Source organism: Prunus mume, linkage group LG2, assembly GCF_029339155.1.
Source record: "Prunus mume cultivar Tortuosa linkage group LG2, ASM2933915v1, whole genome shotgun sequence".
Lineage (NCBI taxonomy): Eukaryota > Viridiplantae > Streptophyta > Magnoliopsida > Rosales > Rosaceae > Prunus > Prunus mume.
Genome location: NC_142699.1, coordinates 6,959,913 through 6,982,838, shown reverse-complemented (window position 1 = coordinate 6,982,838; position 22,926 = coordinate 6,959,913). Strand labels below are relative to the sequence as shown.

General features: G+C 36.6%; 3 protein-coding genes across 4 annotated transcripts; 2 read left to right on the top strand and 1 right to left on the bottom strand.

The window, feature by feature from the left end:
* Positions 1–2,011: 2,011 nt before the first annotated feature.
* On the bottom strand, positions 2,012–4,938 carry LOC103319948 (Thioredoxin superfamily protein). 2 transcript variants are annotated; one of them, XM_008221539.3, is made up of 4 exons: positions 4,604–4,938; positions 4,414–4,503; positions 2,435–2,495; positions 2,012–2,231 (listed from the first exon to the last, which is right to left on the bottom strand). In XM_008221539.3, exons 1-3 carry the CDS (start codon positions 4,874–4,876, stop codon positions 2,484–2,486), a joined length of 375 nt encoding a protein of 124 aa, XP_008219761.2. In that variant the 5' UTR covers positions 4,877–4,938; the 3' UTR covers positions 2,012–2,231; positions 2,435–2,483. The 2 variants fall into 2 exon arrangements, with proteins under 2 accessions (XP_008219761.2, XP_008219760.2); XM_008221538.3 differs by lacking the exon at positions 2,435–2,495 and having other exon boundaries at positions 4,604–4,934.
* A 6,803-nt stretch (positions 4,939–11,741) lies between these two features.
* LOC103319947 (Peptidase M20/M25/M40 family protein) lies at positions 11,742–14,859 on the top strand. Its single transcript, XM_008221537.3, is given in 5 exon segments — positions 11,742–12,319; positions 12,322–12,716; positions 12,812–12,949; positions 14,042–14,281; positions 14,368–14,859. Coding segments are annotated over 5 exon segments (1,317 nt in total). The 5' UTR covers positions 11,742–11,865; the 3' UTR covers positions 14,458–14,859.
* Positions 14,860–19,995: 5,136 nt separating this feature from the next.
* LOC103319946 (Integrase-type DNA-binding superfamily protein) lies at positions 19,996–21,221 on the top strand. The gene has a single exon (XM_008221535.3). It carries the CDS (start codon positions 20,199–20,201, stop codon positions 20,937–20,939), a length of 741 nt encoding a protein of 246 aa, XP_008219757.2. The 5' UTR covers positions 19,996–20,198; the 3' UTR covers positions 20,940–21,221.
* Positions 21,222–22,926: the final 1,705 nt, after the last annotated feature.

Sequence of the window (22,926 nt, the reverse complement as noted above, 5' to 3'; positions counted from 1 at the left end):
TATTCAGTGAAAAAAGATTACCGCGAATTTTCAATGACAATATCTTGAATAATATCAGGAAAATCGTGACATCATGAAGATGCATGAATCAAAAAACAAACAAAACTATGCTAATCCATTCGCCGCTTCTGAATTTTAATCAATGTGATAAGTGTTTTTTTCTTCTCTCTTTTCAATCTTATCGGTTTCAAGCTGGAAACATGGCAAAGCCTTGTGTAGAAAAAATTGCATTATGTTTGAAATGTTTGGCATGCTTGTCGGAGTGTCAATCAATATAAATACACATAAACTTATTTTAGGGATATGTTTATATGGCTCATTCCACCTTATATGTCACTAATTTAAATTATTTATTTATTTATTATAAGAATAATCTAAATACTCAAAAAATAGAATGTTTGGATCGATGAAATCACGTAAGAAATTTATTTATTGAACATATCCATCAATAGAGATGACTCTATATATCTATGAACATTTGGCGATTCGTGGCCAAATAATATGGGGCGGCTAAAGGAGGGAGAATTGACTCATCATTTTTAATGAGAAGGGAAATATACAGCAAGAAAGAACCTTTAAAATGATCTTAACATGCTAGACAGAGATGCCTCTATCTAGCTAATCAAGTCGTGAAGTGTTTGGAACAACTACTATTTAACTCCTCATCACTTTAAGAAAAAGTGAGTGACAAAGAAAGAAGGCAGATGCATGAGTTTTAGTGAAGAGAAATTTGGTCAAAGAAATATAAGCATATCTATTACTTTTGGTACTTTTGATTTTTGTGTGATTCAAAATTTAATCAACTTTCCTGCTCTTCTGCATAATGTATGTGATGAAAGGACCTTTGCGTGTAATCCCTTTTTTCCTCATCTTTTTAAGTGCTAATGGCAAAGTTGAGTTCATCTTCCGATAAGCAATAATCAATGACTGCTTTTCCTTTAGTTTTTTTCCCTTTGAATAATAATAATAATTTATATTTGCATAATTAATTAATTAATTGTGTAAGTATCATTGTCATGTTTCCTTTAAAAAAAATTAAAAAAATAGTAGCAACTTCACAAAGCAAAAATCTTTTTTTTTTCTTTCTTATTTTAATAGGGCATTTTTCTCAATATAATGTATTAATTATGAATATTTATTTACAAGTTTTTTATGTCAAAATATTGGAGTGACATACACTGTATCCTATCTTTAATATCCACTGAAAAAAGAATGCATTTAAAATGGATAACTCATTTTCATTCAAAAGGGTGACGATTTGATCCTTGTAATGTTTTAGAAAATAAAGATTTCGAGAAAGAGAGTGAAGGAAAATAAAGTGATGGAAATCTGTCTTCTTACAAGAAAGCAAGAGGAGAGATTAAAGCGGACAAGAAAACTTTTCCATGAATTGCAATAATGCTTGAAGATTAAAGAATTTGCTTTCTTTTAATTCCAATGCAAAATGGTTTTTTTTTTTTCATTTTTAATTAGGAGTAAATTGAGTTTTTTATTTTAAGGATGATGTATCCAATTTAAATTCCTTAAATTGAATTTCAATGAGGCGAAAACGAAAATCAAGCAGATCATGACAGAGAAAATTAGAATAGAGGATCCGAATCCATTATCATCATGTCAGCATGAACATTAGAACAAACTATAGAGACGTCTGCGTCAACAAAAGTGAGTGAATTAATTGTGGAACTTGTTTAAGGGTTGTGATTTAAAACAAATCTTGCAACTTTCAAAACGTTTTCTTTTTCTTTTTATAGATAATGGACCACCTTCTCAATGATACATTTTTAACTTTTTATTTATTTATTTTTCGAGAAATATAAAATTGCTTTAAATTGTGGGTTAGTCTAATGTCTCCTTCCACAGACCCCTCCAGAGACCAATTATTGAGAAAAGATGAGAAAGGAAGGGGTTAAGTGTCCATCTTGCATATGTAGTTTCGTCTACATTTTTCATTGATAGAAAACAGTCAACTGTAAAGGAAATAAAGGCAGAAGAACAAAAAGGGATCAAGAAAGAAGGGTCAAAAGAAAATTTGTCTGGCCGTTCACTAAAAGTTGGCTACAAAGTTGATGTGAACTACAAATTCCTTTATCATTCAAGATACATGCCAAATAGCCAATGAAAAAACTTCACTTCTACACAGGGTCCAAAACCCACTAATGTTTAAAGGCAGCAGCTATCTTCTTCTGAACCAGTTCCACCCCGAGACGAGGAGATAATCTAGGTAGAGTTTCCTGGACCATAATTCGATATTTTCATCAGATGAAACTACAAATGTGATTCATCAAAACAAAACAAAAAATATCTAAATTCTTTCAGATTTCAGACTGAGGGAAATGCAGTTGAAGTCTTGTACCATATACACAAATTCTCAGCATTGCTAAAAGGAAACAATAAGGGTAAGTAAACTTGAGATGCTTCAAGCAAGATAGGCCACCTCATAGAGACAATCCCATCAATAATTGCGTTGGCTGTTTATTTGATTGTCAATCCACCATCTAAAGCAAGGTAATTGTTTGATACATGGCAAAGCACCAAAAAAAGTATATTTGTAAAAGAGATTAACAACTGAAACCATATCCTCGCAATGATGCACAAGGAAAAAAGCAAACTAGAATCAGATATTCATGACTGGGAAAATTTGTTCATGGCTATTACAAAAACAAAACAAAAAACAAAAAATCTAAGCCACTAGAGATGTAAAAAGGATCTGCATCTGTCAGCAAGCATTTAGAGTCAGAATTGTATGTGCCACAAGATAGTTCACATGAGCAGGAGAAAAGCAAGAAAACAAAAATAAAGCATGAAAATTGAAAATCATCCCCTTCGAATTTATTAGAAAAGGTAATATGTAGTGAAGGACAACTACAAATAACATGGGAAACATAAAGGCGTGTCCACATTGATTCAAAAGACAAATATCAAAGGATAATGGAACACATTATATGATTTTGGAATGTGCATACGAAGCCTTTTCCAATGTTAATCGATCTAAATGAAGGATACTTGGTTTAATCAGCTGGTATTGAATGCAATGTTTACACAGAAAAGTCAATTAGATTTAAGTTCCACAACAAAAAGAATGAATCATAGGTAGCATTTACAATCACCCATCACTCAGCATAGCATTGACCCAACTAAACTCAATGGAGCCTTTGCCTCAATTATAGGGGCTAGCCACAAGCCATGACACAACTGACACCCATGTGACATGGTTCACTTGATAACTTTACAGTGCAATTTGATGGGATGTCCAGTCTTTAGGAGCAACATGATTCCTACAATTTCTAATCCTAGGATACATAAGACAGGTTAATAAGAATCATCAAATCACATACACCCAAAGCCAAAATCCAGCATCATAATAATATTATCTTAATGCCTTCTTTATTGTTTCTCGATTGACTGCATTATACAGCTAATCCAATAAAATAGTTTCATCTTCAAAGAATTGACTCAATCAATCATTGCCAATAAAAGAATGTTAAATCTGTCTCTGGTGTCATGATGGCCATCAAACTCTTTAGAACTTGAGCCTAATTGCACATGGTTATTAGAAAACTACTATCAAAGCGAAGTTTAATATAGAGGGTACAATAATCCAATACAAGGTAGCATTATCAAAAGATTTTTGTGGATGGGAAGCTTTTCATTGTATTACTAAATAGGATAGAACAAAATACAAAGATATCAATCCCCAACAATTCAACTAATAAGAAAATGCATACAATCCTTGCTCAATTTATTACAGAAGGGAAGTAGCATACTTTGGAACTAGGCCTCATGTTGTGCCATGGATCAGCCTATCAGGCTTAGGCAGCAGGTACCTTAACCCTTATTCAGCCCAAACTAAATTCTGGCTGGGATTGTTCAAACCAAAGCAGCCACAGATTTATAAAATTCCAAATCAAAGTCTTCTATGGTCCAGTCTAGATTTTGGGTTGGCCAGGATACCTTGCACAAGTTCATCCTTAGTGATCTCGGATGTGGCAACACCTTGCTAAGTTGGCCACTGGACATTTTCTATAAGATTCTTTTTCAAAATATGTTAAACTGCTTGTGTGATTATTTCATTTTGCAGTTTCGTTTATTCTAAAAGTTATTGCTACTCTTAAAATGGGGTTGATGCTTCACATAAAATGTGGTTGCTCCAACACAGGGTCAAGTTCAGAGTACAATTATAAAGCTTAGAATATGTTTATGCTTAAGTTGAGTGTCATTTGAGTGTCATTCCCTCAACATGTGAAATTAGCGGTATTCTATTCAAAGGATAATAATACAGAAAAAGCTCCCAAGTCGCTTGGTACAGCAATAAATTACGGAAATTGGAAGCTTTCACGATGAAAAAACAGCACATTACAGGAATTAAAGTTGAAATTAAAGCCGACCCAAGAAAACCAAATGGAAGGAACTAACCTCAGTGCCATCAGAAAGCACTCTAGCCAGCACTGGTATCTCATACTGGTAAGCTCTTTCCCACTCTGAATTGCTCGTAATATCCCTTATCTGAATAAAACCCAATACAACAAACTTTATTGAAAACAGAGAAAAAGCTTGAAATACAAATGCTAAAAGTTCAAAACTAAATAAAAACTCATTGGGTTACCTGTAAATCAACGTCGTGAAGAGAATCACGGCCAGCGAGTAAGAAGGCAGCCTGAAGTTTTTCTTTGAGGCCATCGCACAAACAGCACCCGGGCTTGGAGTAGAGAATGAGGGCTCTTGAAGGCTTTGAAGAAGAAGAAGACGAAGTAAAGGAAGAAGAAACAGCAAATGGAGTGAAGACCCACCTAGCCCTGTGTCTTGTCAGCAACATATTAGACGTTGGCCTCGCCAGCGCCATTGTCACTGTCGCTGTTGCTGCTGCGGCAATGGCCATGGCTACCAAATCAATCCTTCGACCAAAAAAACACCAAATCAATCCTTTCCAAAATGGGACAAGGCCCGTTTCTCTCACCTTCTGATTCGGAAGGTGGGCCGATGAGGCTGCGGCTCCTTTTACGGTCTGGTGCCTGATCTAGCTATATCAGCCTGGCCCAACATTTGTTAAGCCCATCTATGTAGGCAAATAATGGTATTCACATGAAATTCTATAATAAGAGCAACTCCAGCAGCAAGTCCCAGCTAGAGGCTGGGGAGAAAAAAAAAACCAGTTCCAGCGAGGAGCCCAAGCTCAATCCCGAGTTAGGAGTAGGACCCACGAAGTCGGGCTGGCCTCAGGCCAATTCAGCCCGAGCTCAAGCCTGGTGATGTTATTGAAACCAGGCGTCACCACTCATTCGAATTTTTTTACATTGCCACGTGGCGTCGTCTGGGCTCTTCGATCGGAATTTTTTCCTCCAATCCAATGACAATCAATTTTTTTGCAATAAAGTATTGGAAAATTTCTGAATTTTTTAAAAAAAATACCTAAAAATTAATGAAATTTTTTCTATAAATACCAGCCAATTTTTAATTTATCTGAAATTTGAAATTGAAAATTTTATCCGATTATGAGATATGAATAGTATAGACACGTAGGAACCCGAAAATATTATCCAAATTAATTATTGAGGTAAAAAAATGAATAGTAATTGCCCTTTGTCATGGCAACGGGTGAAAACGGAAATGGCTTTTTGCAAGGGCAACTACTATTCACGTGAATAATGGTTGCCTTAGCCCTCCCTTGCCATGGCAAAGGGCAAATGGATGAAGTTGCTCTAAGAGTGCTATATATGGACTCCTCATATGGACCTTAATATTGGCAACAAGATCATTTCATTAAACTTAAGTGAAGTTACTATTCAGATGAATCATATTGCTAATATGAAGGTTCACATATATGATTCATATATAATACCCTCATCATAGAACGACTCTAGTATTCACAATCTCAGTTATATATGGTTGAGCACCTGAGTCATTCTATATAAAGCCCTTGAAACCATATCTCTTAATCGTAGTAGAGAAAGATTATCTCATATATAAGAGAATTGACGTCACATTGATGGTGATGATGATTTGACGACAACGTTGTCTCTATGGTAGTGAGCGGTGGTCTGACGATGGATTGATGAACTCAATGGTTAAGCTGCGGTGGACAAAGTTTTTGCTTGGAGACCTAAAGGTTTTGTATTTCATTTTTTAGAGCATTGGAAAAAGAAAATAAAAATAACTAAATTCCATGTAAGCTAATTTCATTAATTGATGTGGCATGACCACATCAGCTGCCATATAAGGTGGGCAGTTAATGTGGTCAATTAAGTGTGTTCAAATAGCATTACTCTTAAAAAAACTAAAGGCTAGCTGATGTCATTGTGCCTTTAATATTAGCCTTTTGGATCTGCAGTTGTACGAGATGTTATGTGCTCACACCTACGCGTATACTTTCTCTTCTTGAAAAGAACATGTGTTGAGCCCACAAAAAAATTTGGTATGGGCTATAGTTGGGCTACAAGGAGCCTGGTTAGAGGGGCTAATTGTGGCCCTCCAAATTTGTTTTTAGCCCATGATTGGAGATGTAGCCCATAACTGAAGATAGCCTTAATTACTTAAATTACAAACCCCTATAATTATATGTAGTCTTTGTATAAGTACCACATATGCGTGTGTTACAGGGGAAAATGAAAGTGCCATAAACGTTACCCAACAAATATGGACCTTAAATTTTTGTATTATCTGCTGAACTTTTAATGCAAACGTTACACATGAAAATAGTTTAATCCCAAGATTTAAGCACATTAAAATATGAAAAATCGGAGCAGAATTCTAAAAATTGTTGCATTTTAGGGGGTGTATTCAATTAAGATTTTAATATATTGTAATTACAAGATTATAATGTAATGGATTTCAGCCAGATTTGTAATTACAAGATTTTAATAGATTGAAATTACATGATTTTACTTATGATTTTAATAGATTGCAATTTTCACTTATAGGAATTTTTTGTATTCTCCAAAATAAATTTGCCCAATGTAGATTGGATTCGGGTTAGCCACGTTCGACCACTCCCAGTTTTTGTCAAGACTTGGACCAAAAATTGTGGGGTAAAAATACACTTTTTCAGCTTGTGGCATAATCTCATATTTGGTTTGCTTGTAGTTTTTGGGCAACTGATACTTTCGGACCTGTATACTTCACCTTCATATTTTTTTCATATTTTTCCTTTTTCTCTATTCTTTTCTTTCCTTTTTCCTTCTATTCTTCTTCCATCATTTGTGTTTTTTTTCTTTCTTATTTGGCTTTGGTAAATTATTGACGTGCCCTTCAATGGAGGTAATGTGTTATAAATATAGTGGCTGTTTCTTCTTTCAATATTGTCATCTCCGCTAACTCTCTGGCTCTCTCTCCTCCCTTGGCTTTCTTCTCCATCCATCAATTTCTCTATGGCCTCCTTCACCCTTTCCTTTCTCACCACCACCATAATCTTCTCATCCTCTACTAACTTCACTTGAAATTCCACACCAACTCTCACTGCAATAACTTAGAATCTGTTCAACAAGTTTCTCATTCATAACTTGGAGGTCTGGGCAGCTAGATCCCCCACTTTGTTGGTCTTTGTCCTTCAAAACGATGACTCTCATGCCCCCAAAGGAGTTCAAGGTGATTTGACATACTTCCAGTCTGAAGACATACATTTGTTTTATACCTAACCATTTTTTATTATGTGTGTTGGTGTTTCTTTTTATTAGTTCTTACCTATAAGAATCAAGCATGTAAGGGTGAGATTTGTTATGAGATTTGGTAGTTATATTATCCACTTAAAATCTCACACAATACACCACTTAATGAAATACTTTAAAATCGATCAAATACCACATACTTTTATTGTCTACTTAAAAATCTTAATTGAATACCAACGTACTTTTATTGATTACTTGAAAATCCTAATTGAATACCACTAGACTTTTAAGCTTCAAAACTCAATCTATTAAAATCTTAATTGAATAGACCCCCTTAACCTAAGAGCACCCAAAATCAACCCCAAAGTCAACGGGTGTGTCAACTTCAGCCCGAGGTCCAAATGAGTTTTGAGTGGCGTGTGTAATGATGGGTTCAAATTTTTTTACCGTTATGAATTACAAGCACCAACGGTAAAAAATTTGAGTGCTTGGGCATTTGCCACGTTTTATAATTTCAACCGGTCCTCATTTTTTGGCTTAAAATTAAAATTGCAAAATTTTTTAAAACTACCAAAAAAATTTGTATTTTTTACTCCTATAAATACCTAAACATTTTATTTGCACACACCAAATCTTCATACAATTTTTCTCCAATTCAATATTTTTTACTCTCCACTCACATTATTTCACTTTCCACACCAATTCTCCATACAAACTCTTCTCCTTCCAATATTGTTTACTCTCCACTCACATTTTTCTACTACTTTTCATTTATATAAAAAATAACAAATGGCATCTTTTGTCGAAGTTGGAGGCTCGTGGTCAACTCATGAAGATGTTGTGTTGTGTCAATCTTGGGTGAACGTTAGTCATGACCATATCACGGGCAATGAGATGAAGTTCCATCATATGTGGAGCAAAATTCATGGAGAATTTTGTCAAAGACCAGGTTCTATTCTGACTGAAATGGCCTTATCTAGTAGATGGAAACTTCTGAATAAGGAGTTAGGAAATGGAGAAATGCTTTGACAAAAGCAAGGGATAACATTTGAAGCGCTCAAAATCTATCCGATGAGGTAAATTATTTATAATTGCCATTTTAATCAATTTAATGTAACTTTTTTAAATTGCATATTCTATTTCTTTTTCTTGCATAATCTTTTTTTTTTTTTTGCATTTCCAATTTGTCTATATTTTCTTGCATAATCAATTTTATTCTTGCATTTCAAAATAGTTTATATTTTCTTGCATAATATATTTTTTTTCTTGCACTTCCAATTATTTATTTGTAATAGATCATACAAGCACAAATGTGGTTCGGTGCCACGGGGCAAGGCAAAAAAAATTTCATGCATTTTCAATGTTGGGAAGTTGTGAAGGATTGTTCGAGATTCAGAATTATTCTCATCGGTCCGCCGGTTGTGATGAATGAGACGCCACTCCACGATTCGCCATCAACCGATTCGTCATTGGACTCCCCAATGGAAACGGAGTCACCATTTGTGCCACGTCCCCCGAGACCTATTGGGAGAAAGGTGGCAAATGCCAAATGCCAAGAGAGGAGGCACTTCGACCACTGAATGTGTACAATTATTGGAGCAAATAGCTAAGAACACCTCACTAAGAATGGAAAGAGACTTGAAAAGAAATGAAATGGACGTGGCACAAGAGGAAGCATTTGTTATTCAACAACAAAGGGCACAAGAAAAAGACATGGATAATAGAGAGATGAAAATCATGGCCATGGATACGAGTCATATGTCTCCCGAAACAAAGGCCTATTGGAAGCTAAGACGAAGGGATGTGATGAGAAGAAAACTTTTCCATGACGACGGACCTAGCAATACGGATTGGTTAAATGATGAAAACCATTAGGTTGTATTGAAACACCTTTGCCATATGTTGTATTGTTGTATCATCCTTTAATTTGTTGTATTGTTTCCTTTTTATTCAATAAAAAAAGCATTAAATAAAATGACTATTTATTAAAAATATTTAAGCATCAAAACAAATATTAATTAAAAACAAACCTTAATTTATTGCAAACAACACACAAAACAAACCATACATAAAAGCATAATAATAATAAAAAGCATCATTCCAAAAAACACCACACAAATAAAGCTTAATTAAAAACAAAGCATAATTCCAAATAAAGCACTAATCTTGACTTCATCCATTGTGATTGCATTTCATCTTCCACAAGTGCTCGACCAAGTCACCTTGACGTAACTCGTGAACATATGAAGATTGCATTTCTTGATACCGATCAATCATGGGGTTGTTGAATTGACCATCCCGAAGTAACGGTTCGGGCTCCATTGGTAGTCCATTTGGTCCAATCGGCCTTCCATATATTCTTGTCAACGCTGTGTTCATTGGATCGGGTTCAAACACCTCTAGAGCATCATAGTCATACTCATCCTCCACAATCATGTTGTGGAGGTTGATGCAAGTCATCATAATACTCCGTAGCACCTCCTCATCTAGCATCCGAGCAGCACTCTCTAATAATTGCCCAACGAGCTTGCAAGATATCGAAACACCTCTCCACGTCTTTCCTCTAACCTTCTTGAAAGGAAGCAAAGCTTTTTCCTTCTCGGATTAGGGATTCGGAATTGTTTTCACGAATGTCGTCCACCTAGGATAAATTCCTTCGGCAAGGTAGTACGCACCAGAGTAAACGGAATTGTTGATTTTGTATGTGACTGGGGGGAATGACCTTGCAATACCTCGTCGAACACCGAAGATTGACCAAGGACATTGAGATCATTCTGAGATCCGGCAATCCCGAAGAAGGCATGCCAAACCTAACAATTGAATGAAGCTACGGTCTCAAAATTATACTTTTTTGGCCCTTCCGATTCCCGTACTCTCCTTGCCAAGTAGTAGGACAATTCTTCCACTGCCAGTGCATGCAATCGATGCTTCCAATCAATCCTGGGAAACCTCGAGTCTCGCTTTTTGTTGAAGCCGTTGCAGGTCCCTTGGCGTGGGTTTGCAAAAATACTCCCTTCATGTACAAATTTTCCACTGCATCACAGAATCTCACCAAGCACTCTAGGATAGTAGATTTTCCCATCTTTGCAATCTCATTCACCTGCTTTATAGACCCCATAAGCAAGTATCCGCAAAGCAGCTGTAAGTTTTTGCTCCGGGATAAGACCCAAAGCTCCAACAACATCATGCTTTTGAATGAAAGTATGTGTCGTAATTACAAATATCATGCACAATTTTTTGGAACAAATGTGGCTGCATTATATATCTCTCTCGAAACTTAGAAGCAGGATATAACGAATTTGGGATAAAATAATCCTCCATAAGATTCTTACCCCGAGACTCTCTACGTCTGTCTACATTCGGGGCACGACGACGGTGTTGCCTTGATTGATACATCATACACACCGCTGCTGCAATCATTTGTTCCTCTTCTTCATCGGCGTCCCGATCTTCTTGAGCACGTCTACGCCGGATTTCTTCCCTTTGTTTCTGTTGCCTCTCCAACACCCTCGACAAGTTTGACATTGAGAGTAGAATGTGTTTTGTAAAATCTGAGAAATGAAGGAATAGATAAGAGATTGTGTGAGAGGTATGAATTGATGGTGTAGTTTTATAGAAGGATTTAGAAGATAGAGATGGCACGTGGCACAATTTTAGAGGATGAAAATCTTATCTGAAATATGAGATTATAAATTTTTAAAAATATCTGAAAATCTTATCGATATGGGACACGTGGCATAATTTTAGAGGGTGAAAATCTTATCTGAAATCTGAGATTATAATTTTTAAAAATATCTGAAAATCTTATCTAACATTGAACACGTGCACAATTTTAGAGGGTGAAAATTTTATCTAAAATCTGAGATTATAATTTTTTTAAATATCTGAAAATCGTATTCGATATGGGACACGCACAATTTTATAAGGTGAAAATCTTATCAAAAATTTTATTACAAAAGATTATCAAAATTAATGGTTTAAAGTATAAAAAAATAGGAAATAAAGTACAACGAATATTAATTGCCTTAGACTATAACAAATTTTAATTATTTTTTTTCATTTTTGTTGTATTCATTATCACAATTTAATTTGGATCGGAATCCATCATACTCTCAGTTAATTTTTTATTATTTTGTCGAGGAGCGCGCCAACCAAACACACAAAATGTGGAGCTGAAGTGAACTGTAGAGTCACTGAACTCAAACGAGTAAAACCGGTAATTACTGTTACATTGGCCACGGCCCACTCCCCCCCAACCACCACCACCATGTCCAACCATCTCCTCACACTCGCAATCGTCCTCCTACTCGCCGCCACCGGAGGGGCCCACTCAGAACAACAACACCAACACGACACGCCCATCAGTCGTTTCCAAAATTACCTCCGGATCAACACGGCCCACCCGAACCCGAACTACACCGCCCCGGTCTCCTTCCTCACCGCCATAGCCCAAACCCTAAACCTCCAAATCCAAATCCTCCACTTCATGCCTTCTAAATCTAAGCCCCTCCTCCTCCTCACCTGGCCTGGCTCCCGCCCCTCCCTCCCCTCCCTCCTCCTCAACTCCCACCTCGACTCCGTCCCCGCCGAGCCACACAAGTGGGCCCACCCCCCCTTCTCCGCCCACCGCACCGCGGACGGCAGCATATTTGCCCGTGGGGCCCAGGACGACAAGTGCATCGCCATCCAGTACCTCGAGGCCATCCGAAACCTGAAAGCCGCCGCTTTGTCCCAATCCGTACCGTCCACCTGTCCTTCGTCCCCGACGAGGAGATCGGCGGCCTGGACGGCGTCGCCAAGTTCGCGGCTTCCAAGGAGTTTCGGGATTTGAACGTCGGGTTTATGCTGGACGAAGGCCAGGCCAACCCTGGCGACGAGTTTAGGGTTTTCTACGCCGATCGGACTCCGTGGAGTTTGATCGTCAAGGCGAAGGGCGCTCCCGGGCACGGGTCCAGATTGTACGACAATGGAGCGATGGAGAATTTGATGAAGAGCGTTGAGGTTATGACTCGATTTCGGGCGGCCCAGTTCGATGTGATCAAAGCCGGGAAGGCCACCATTTCGGAGGTTATTTCGGTCAATCCGGTTTATTTGAAATCTGGGATTGCTTCTGGCGATGTGAGTTTGAAGTACTGGTTATTGTGTGTTTGTTTGTGTTGTGATGGGTCATTTGGTGTTTTGATCATAAGGTGTTTGATTGTACGCTTGTGTAGGGGTTTGCGATGAATATGCAGCCTTCGGAGGCCGAGGCCGGGTTTGATATAAGAATACCGCCTACTGTGGACCCCGAGCTTGTTAGGAAGAGGATTGCTGAGGAGTGGGCACCGGAGGCGAGGAATTTGACATACCAGGTGAACTTTTGGCTCTGTTCAGTTTCATTGATTTTGTCTATTGAGTTTGTGCATGGATTCTTCACTGTTTTCATTCAGTTAGTATAATGTGAAATTATAGGAGTTAAGAATTTATGTGTAGATAAACTAATTTCTAATTCCATTGTTAAATACATTACTCCATCAACTAAATTATATGTTTCTCTGCAAATTAGTTAGCATGAATCTGATTAGAAGATAAACCCTGCATGCAGGCTTTGTAATGGTAATATTAATTATCTGCATAGTTTTCTGATTTTTCTGTGCATCCGCAATATAAACTTTCTACTCCTCAACCCATTATATATACATATTCAATTACTGTGCGCACATTTTCCTCACGTAGGATGATAAGAAGTTGTAGTACATGTTAAATAGATTCTCAAGATTTGATATGCTCAATTTCAAAACCATTTTTTCGGACTATGAAGTTCAAGCAGTTCGTCCTCTGGTTATCATCTTTACTGATGGTGAGCTACCATGTCTAAGGCTTTTCACTTGGAAATCAGTATTAAAGTCGGACGTCAAATTAGAAAATGTGCTGAACTTTGATTTGGGTAAACAACAAATGTGGCAACTACTTATCGTAATTTCCTTATGCGGTTACCAATATTACAACTTTCCTATGGCTGGTAAGTGCCTACTTGTCATCGTTGCATCAGCTTGAAAGAGTGCTGATTCTGTATAATGGCCTCTGTTAACATTTAATAATCTACCTGAAACATTTTGGGTATGAGATTTTTTTTCTTTATCTTATTTGAAAGATATCATCTGAGACCAGTTCTATAACATTCTGCTCTAATATTAAATCACTAAATCAGGTTTGCATTATGGGGTTTGGTCATAGGAGCCAAATCCTTTTATTTTTGTTATTGCATAGTTTTCCTGTACTTATAAATCCATATGCATAATCTTTTCAGAGCGCCAAAAATAGGTTTTGAGTTTCAAATGTATTGTTGATGACCACTATGCTGTCTTTTTTTCTTTGATCTGTATATTCTCTTCGTTTCCTCTATCTTCTCTGCAAACAGGCGCATAAATGAAAAATGGTTTATGACTTACTTTATATGGCAGCTAATTCAGAAAGGACCGACTAGAGACTATAGGGGTCACCCTTTAGCAACACCAACCGATGATTCCAATCCATGGTGGTCTGTTTTCAAACAAGCTATCGCATCGGCTGGAGGCAAACTTGCAAAGCCTGAAATCTTGGCATCAACTACCGATGCACGATACATGAGACAGCAGGGCATTCCTGCTCTTGGTTTCTCCCCAATGACGAATACTCCCATCTTACTTCATGACCATAACGAGGTTCAGTATTGTTGTTACCAGTCTTTTTAACATGCACTTATTATCAAATTCTCTTCCTGACTCCCCTCATCTCTTTTCTTTTGCAGTTCCTAAAGGATACCGTATTCTTGAAGGGCATAAAAGTATATGAATCTGTAATCAGTGCTTTGAGTTCCCTAGTGGAAACATCTGAATAGCCACCACAGTACTAAATGGAGAGAACAATGATTGCATATTAAACTTGCCATGGTAGTAGTGCTGCACCATTTTAAGTGGCGTTTTGCACTCCGGGCACTCAGGGGTGGATTCAAAGCGAGCGTCATCTGAAAGGTGAAGTTGTTGGTTTAAAGTGCTTGAACAGTTTTACAAATTGTTATAAATCGTCCCCATCAAGCTTTGCAAATATTTTCTATAAATTGTCCACACTGAATAAAAGTCCTGAATCTGCCAATCTAGATGCCCTGGACGTTCTTGTTGTTGCTGTGATTGTGTCTTGCTGTAATGTCATTTATTGTACATTCCTTGAAACGATGTATATGATTGAATAAGAGGGATTGCAAATTAATATATGGCATATATATATATTATTGCTGAAGTCACAGTCGAGTATGGCGTTTGTACTTTGTTCAATGAACCACAGCTTGTGTTATTATTGGTTGGAAATTAAATAAGTGTTTAGCCGATGGTGTTCGTTCGTCATGCCTAGCATTATTAGACAGTGATACGAACTGTTGAAGACATCTTTTAATCGTTGATTTGATTATAGGCGCTGTTTCTGGTTCAACTTTATTTGTCTTTCTAGATGAAGGGGAAATTCGACTAGTGTTGGCTGGATCCTTTTTTATCATCTTCACTCTTTCAATTACCTGGATTAGATGAAATGGAAAGATAAAATTAATAAGGCGAGTCTTTCCCCAGTTTTTAGACTTGTGTTTCTATCACCACTTCCAAAATGCTCATTTCATCACTTCAGAAATAAAATTAGTTCCAATTTTATGCCCCTATAAATAATCTCAAAACACAAATTTAATATGTTAAAGAAAGAAAATAAAACTCGAGCTGTCACGGAAACTCCCAAGCTACTTGGTAGAATTAGTGTATCTCAAGATAGCGTACGAGCTCTTAAGCACCCTTCTTTTACAAGCCGGTTAAGTAAGAACAAGTTTCTATCACTAACCATAGATGTCAAAAATTCAAAAGCCGACAAGTATGGAGCAAGTTCTACCCTTAGGCTTCAGTCACCACCACCCATAAATGTTATAAGACTCGATCCAAAAAGACTAGTTGCCAAACCGCTAGGCCAGAGTGATGATTGTGGTCATGTATAGCTCCACCAAGGCTCCAACCAAGTTCGCTTTACTAATTATTTAAATGGGATAGCAGCTGAATAATGCTGCTACTAGTACACGAAAGATTTTAGCTCCAAATTACATCACATCTAGACTTTGGGACATACCATGCCCAAATAAATTAAAGGCACTAGTTGAAATTGAAAGCTGCATACACCTCACACCTCATGCCTTTTTGGATAACCCAGTCCCCTACATACATGCATACCTCATCAAAGATTAGTTGCTATCATGCTCTCTATATCTAGCTAGCTGTAATATGATATCAAGTCAACAACTTTGTCTCTCTCTTTGGACTATAATTTGGTGCACTAGAAAACATCCACCAAACATTTAATTACTCATGTACGTAAGCCATTGTATTGTATATATGCCATTATATTATATATTTTGTGGATATGGTGGTTGATTGAAATTGAATCCTTTTCCCGGAACTTTCATATGGATACCAAAACAGGGGATTTGATTCTTTTGATTTACACCTTATGTACCCACATGGATCTTGCCTCTTCATTATCCAACATACTCCCACCTTTGCAAACCTTCACTGCACTTTCCTATGCGGCTATGCCCATCCCTCCTCTCATCATAAACCCAATCCTCTTCCCACATATTATATATCTTTATAGTTTACAGACTCATGTCAAATAGATAAATATTTATCTTATCAGACTGTGAATTTTGACTACACATATTTTAATACTCAAACAACAATCGATCAATAATTCAGATTCACAATTTGTCAAGCAATTAAACAATACATCATTTCTCATAGTTTATATATATATATATATTAAACCAACAATAGTGTGATGTTTAACTCTTTTGGCCTATAGGTCACTTGGCCTCAACCAAATTGGTCCCTACCTCCTCAGGGCTCGACCTGCATCGATTTAATGCGGGATTTTTGTATTAGATATGCTTTTTCATTGATATGCAAAGTACGGAAAGCCAGAACCATTTGGTACGGTGTATGCCAGTTAAGAGATAGAATATAGATAAGGAAAGAAGCAATGAATCTTCATTCATATATTTTGGTTGGTGGTTAGAATTGTCTGGATGCATATATAACAAAAGAAAAATACTTTACTCCTTACTTAGAAAGATAAGCTATTTATTTATTTATATACAAATGATATTGAAAGAAGGTGAATCGAAATTAGGCCGTCAGGTGCAAGAGTAAATACTTTTAATTACTTGAACTTCTTATTGAAAAGATAGGGTTTATGCTTACCAACAGATACTTGATATGATCGTAGATACTTTTCCTTTCATACTTTTAATGAATTAATACTGTATATGTATGCCGATGTAAGGAGCTAAACAGTGTTGTTACCACAGGGCAGCGAGCTCCAAGCTAAGTTTTGAAGTTGATTGGTGTATTTGTCTTCCATATATTGACTAATAAAGAGGCTCATTTGTCTTCGGCCGTCAAAAGTTTAGTTCCAAACATAGAAATATTGACTGGTACTTAATAAACCTTAAAAAGTAAAAATAAATAAAAAATAAAATTTCCCAGTCTCCAAGCTAAGTATGAAGTCATGTATTTGCTCATCTAATCTGCATGCTTATTTTGAAGTCACATCGTTCCATGATGATGAATATTGAAGACAACTCACATCCAGACCAACGAAGTTGATGTCAAGTCATGCTTTCCCATCTGAAACGCAGCTTCCTAGTAAGAGGATCGATCATATATAATGTCAAATAAATTTACCTTTGACATTCTCTGTTTTTATTTCATTTATTTATTTTTAATTAGTAGGTGAACTTGGTGGAATAGTAAACCCTGATTAACCTAGCTGGGTCAAAACAAATTTAAGTCATGGGATGATGAGCTTATAATAGTGTGACGAAACTTCCTTCTAATTTCCATCCAAACGAATAAGTCTATGCTTTTTCCAGGATTTCTGACAAATTGAAAATAAAGAAAGATGAGAGGGTGTGGGATTGGCATGTGAGAGTCGTCATTTAAAAATATGGGGACATTATTCATGGAGAATCATACTGCCACCCCACCTGATATATATAATTATATAATATTATCAAAATTAATGAATATTTTCGTGAGCGGTAAATTATACATTTTATATAAATAAATAAATAAAATGCCGCTCCATTTTAAGAAAGGAGATGCCTTTAATGCTAACATGATTATGTTAAGTGTGTGAAAGACTCAAAAAAAAAAAAAAAAAATAAATAAATAAAGGGGAAGGAGGAAGGAGGGAGGAGGGAGAGGGGGATTTGTACGGATTGACGACACTATTCTTTTCACACACATGTATTATCATTGGACAAACCAATTCTGCTGCTCAACTCAACATTCAAGAAAGCCTGAGCCTCTCTCTCTCTCTCTCTCTCTCTCTCTCTCTCTCTAATAATATTTCAGATTTCAGAATTAGAAGGAAGTATATTAATTAATTTGGTCTCCTTAGTTTCTGCTAATGAGAAAAGTAGCTAGCTGCATAGATAACTTGACAAGTCTTTAGAGATCACATGGACAGGGTGGTTTGTGGAAAAGCATGAAAACCCGTTCACAATAGTCGCACATATAACCTAGAACTAACTGTACATGATGTTAGGGGTTACATGTGGGCAGTTAATTAACACAACTGCACCCTGATTTGGACCTATGTTTTGACCCTGACTTTTTCAATTTAAGAACACTTTAAAATCTTTTTTTTTTGGGGGTAGTTTTTCTTATTTGAATATGTGATTCAGATTGACAATGTAACAACATAACAAAATAACATTATTAAAAGTACGTGTGTCGTGGTTACTCTCGATTGACATTAATCTTAGTTAAACTCTGGAAAAGGGATTATTGGATAGATTGCTTATGACAATTCTTGCAAATTAAGAGTCATTGGTGGAGTAGAGACTGGAGAGATAACCGGACAACAATGGAGACAAGTTTGCTGGAAAGAGCTAATAAAATAGTATCTGCATGCTGCATGAGAGAAAAGAGCACCACTTTGCAAAGGGGGGCAAATGGCCCTTGCTTGGTCTCTTAGCCCTTTCAAAAGTATGTTTGTTTAAATAAAAAAAGAGCGTGTGTTTGGTTGCCACATCGTCATCACTCCATGCATGTGATGTGTGTGCATGCTGGCATCTTAGCCCAAAGTAAAATAAAGTTGTAGTTGCTGTTTTTGGTTTGAGGCCGTACCAAATCGAATAACTCAAAATTTTAGGCATTGAACAAAGAAAACACAAAGAGAGAGAGAGAGAGAGAGAGAGAGAGAGAGAGAGAGAGATGCAGGTGTAGCCATCAAACAGTTGTGTGTGTGTGTGTGTGAGAGAGAGAGAGAGAGAGATTAATTAATTTTATTAAATTCAAGTTTGTACTTTTAATTCTATATATTTTTGCATGAGGAGGAGGAGGAGGAGGACCATGGGACGCGGTTTTAGAGCTCTGCAAGACAGACAAGTTACAGCTGTGTGTGTGTGTGTGTCTGTATATATTACATCTGCAATGACTTACTTGCTGTAGACTGCGCGTACGTTTTTTAGTTTTTGTGTTTAATATTTATATAATGAAACTACGCACTCTCTTTTTTTGGTAATTTTAAAAAAATGTGAACATTTTGTTTTGTGTTTCACAGCCCAAATTATGAAACTGGTTATTTTATAATTGTTTATAAGCATCAGCTGCAGATCCTGGAAGTTGCCTCTTTTTAGAAAAGAATCCTATGTTTCTCTCTTCCTGATCTCTTCTCTGTGCATTATTGCATCACCTACATCATGCTCACTCTATTAAGATATGATTCCTTAAACTAAATATAGAAACTAAGACATTAGAGTAACATCACATAACATGGATGTGCAATTACCATTTTGCTCTTGATTTCGTTACACACTGACCATACCGATGTTAGGACTCGAAACTGGAACCTACACTAGTGGGTCCTTAACTTGCTAAGTAATATTTCTTGGGTGTCAACTTACCCAAGGGGTGACTTGTTGTGTAAGTCTGATTTGAGCCTATGGATCCCAGTCCAGGTTGCCATATTCGTTGACAACGGAAAAAATTTACACTTTTAAAGTCGATGGCTTTTCTGATTTGAGCCTAGGAAAGCAAACTGCCAGCAAATTAAAAATGTAAATGCAAGTATCTTTTATTTATTTATTTTTTCTAATCTTTAAGAAACAATCTTTCACTAACCACAACAAATTATTTTGACTGAAACAAGACAGAAAAGTAAATTCTGAGATAAACAATAATTTATATTTTATATAAAACTGATAATATCTGTCACCCATTTTGTTTTTTTGGTTTTTTTAAAGCACTTTAGAGCCATACTGTTTTCTTTGACAAGCTAGAGAGATCCTGGCTGTGTGTTAGCTTTTTTAGCCCAAACGCGCATCTATAAATAGCAGCAACCTTTCCTCATCCCATTGAGTTCCCATCACATTCATTCATTTCTTCAGCTGCACAAGAAGTATCAAAAACAAGTCACAGAAACAGAAAACAAAAATATCAAACACCTTTGTTCACTGATCTTGTGCCCTAATTTGTTCAGCAAAACACTGGTTAATTTGATCCTTATATCCAAGCTCATCAACAAAGGCACTGTGTTTTCTTATCAGCCATGGTGAAGACAGAGCAGAGGGTTCAGCTCACAGAGACATCAAAGCCAATGCCATCATCCAAAACATCATCAACATCAGCATCTTCATCAGCTTGCAAGAAGAAGAAGTACAAGGGAGTGAGAATGAGGAGCTGGGGTTCATGGGTTTCAGAGATTAGAGCCCCAAATCAGAAGACAAGAATATGGTTGGGTTCATATTCTACAGCAGAGGCAGCAGCCAGAGCCTATGATGCTGCCCTCTTGTGCCTCAAGGGATCCTCAGCCAACCTCAACTTCCCCTCCACGGCCTCCTCTCATTTTATCCCTCAAGAAATTACCATTATGTCCCCCAAGTCCATCCAGAGAGTGGCTGCAGCTGCTGCCAATAGTTTTGCCATTGATAATGCCACCACCCCAACCACCACAAATATTGCCTCCCCACCATCACCCCCTCCTCAATCTTCTTCATCTTCATCCTTGGTCTCCTCCCCATCAATGTCTTCGTCCCCGTCCAATAATCTCCTAGACGACGACATGTCATCACTGATGGGGTCATTTGAGCCCTACACTCCTACTTATGATCATCCCCATCAGGCAATTGATCAATTACCAATGTCTAGCATGGAACCATGGAACAACTTTGATGATGGCCTACAATCCCCAAAATACATTGACCAGATGTTCAATGGCACCTTCTTCGATCCACCCATGATTTATGACTTTTATGAGGAAAGTGATATTCCCTTGTGGAGCTTCTGCTGATGCACCCAATTCATATTATTCTTTTTTAATCCAATTCAAATTCATTCATGATCTTCGAAGCCATTTGCTCGGAGATTTTACTGACAGTGACACAAATTTTACATTCTATAATATGAGTGAGTGAGATAGGTGAAGAAATTCCCAAGGGAGATTGAGACATTTTTTTGGACTCTATCTCACATGGGTTTCTATTATATAAAAAGATATGTTGTATTATATTTTATTTATGTATTATCAATTAATGCAAATTAAGTGTGTAATATATTATGCAATTGTTGTCAATGGTTTTACATATACATTAATATTGAATAAGAAGTGGAAATTTTTTCTTTTTTATTCATTCCAATTTCATCTATGTACCCCTCCCCATGTTATGTCTCTTGTCTCATGTGGGAGGCTCATTGATTGTGTATGGAAGTGTCAGCTCAGATATGCCTATCTCAGTTGGGAACAAATTAAAGAAGAGGAGCAGGAGGAGGTTGTGGAAACTTGAAACCATCTGAATTTGTTTTCATCTGAAGGAACAATATCTTTTTCTTTTATTTTGCTCCTTGGGGAAATCAATCTGATGAGAAAAGGGAGAGACCCAATCCCATGGCCTTAAGATGGGATTTCACCAGTTAGCACCTGCAAAAGGGTATTGGTATTAAAAATTCTGATGCAAGTCATATGATAAACAGTGTTGTTGTGAACTTGAAGCTACTTTGATTCAACGAATACGTCAAACTACATGTGAAATGTGGAAACCCATAATATCTGAGTCATAGCTTATTGTGCCCAAGTTTCAATTGGAGAATCCTAATGATCATTTAAAACTGCCTTCCAATTTTGTTCTCACACAATCTAACATGTTAATATTACCATATTACAATTGAGTAAGTGAGATTATGTTTGAAATTATATTCGGGGGTTAACAATATGAAAACATAACAAATCGAGAAAAACTCGTGTAAAATTGTTTTTTATATATAATAATATCGATTAACTGGACAATTCGTTTGAATGATAGCCGTAACATGTCATCTTTTAACCAGAATTTTTTACCACTTACTCGAATAACTTTACGAAGTTATTCCCAGAAAAGGAAGTGTCTAATCAAAACAGATTGAATCGACGAATTTGACACTTTGTGAGCAAAAGTTGAATCTGGTCAAGTGTTTGGAGGTAGTGGTTCAACCCAAGGTTGCACATGATCTGTCCAAAAGAGCAGTGGGTGAGTGAGAGAGAGGGAGATCACAGCATGGGGTCCCATCCTCATTTGTTTCCCTCTACACTGTATTTGGTCTCTTCACAAACTTCTCAATGGGCCATAACCATTTTGGAAATATGTGTTTTTTTTTCTTCTCTAACTTCTGAATATTATTAGAAATTATAATATGGGCATTTTTGGGCCCTCAAAAAAAAAATTCAGCACATTGTGTTACTGCATTGTTTTGTACCCGTTTATATAAAAATTGGAGGCACATGATCAGCCCTAAATGACAATTCTCTAGAACTACATTTCACGACACAACATGTGATCTCATCTCATGGTTTCAAAAAAAAAAAAAAAAAGTTTTGTTGTTTTGGGTTATATGAGCTAATGACACTTTAGACCAAAACAATTAAAAACTAATGACACAAAATTTGGATGTTGAATGGTGATCAATAAGTTTGTCGTTTTTGTCCTTTGTTTATATTTTCGTTCTAATTGATTCCATTTTATGTAATTTGGGATTTGTTTTGGTTGATCCTTCATTGGCTCTAAAAATCTTAACCTAATTAATGATCATTGAGGGAGATGCCCTTTGTTTTTCTTAATTAGAATGATTAATTATGATGTTGCTCAATATGTAGCCTCATGGGGGTCAGATCCAACATTTGCATAACTTCAATGATTTAGGGTTGGCCTCATTAGGACAAAACCAAATGAAGCTTGATAATTGATTGATTAATTACAGTGTTTGTCTCTCTTTCTTTTCTATTTTTTTAGTTTTGGAGAATCAAT

What these genes read in the sequence shown, in the direction of transcription:
- LOC103319948 (XM_008221538.3), bottom strand. Translation starts at nt 4,876, where the DNA reads ATGGCCATTGCCGCAGCAGCAACAGCGACAGTGACAATGGCGCTGGCG. An exon ending in TTCACGACGTTGATTTACAG is followed by an intron (nt 4,504 to 4,603) that starts GTAACCCAATGA and finishes GGTTTTATTCAG; the next exon opens with ATAAGGGATATTACGAGCAA. An exon ending in TGCTTTCTGATGGCACTGAG is followed by an intron (nt 2,232 to 4,413) that starts GTTAGTTCCTTC and finishes ATTATGGTCCAG; the next exon opens with GAAACTCTACCTAGATTATC.
- LOC103319946 (XM_008221535.3), top strand. Translation starts at nt 20,199, where the DNA reads ATGGTGAAGACAGAGCAGAGGGTTCAGCTCACAGAGACATCAAAGCCA.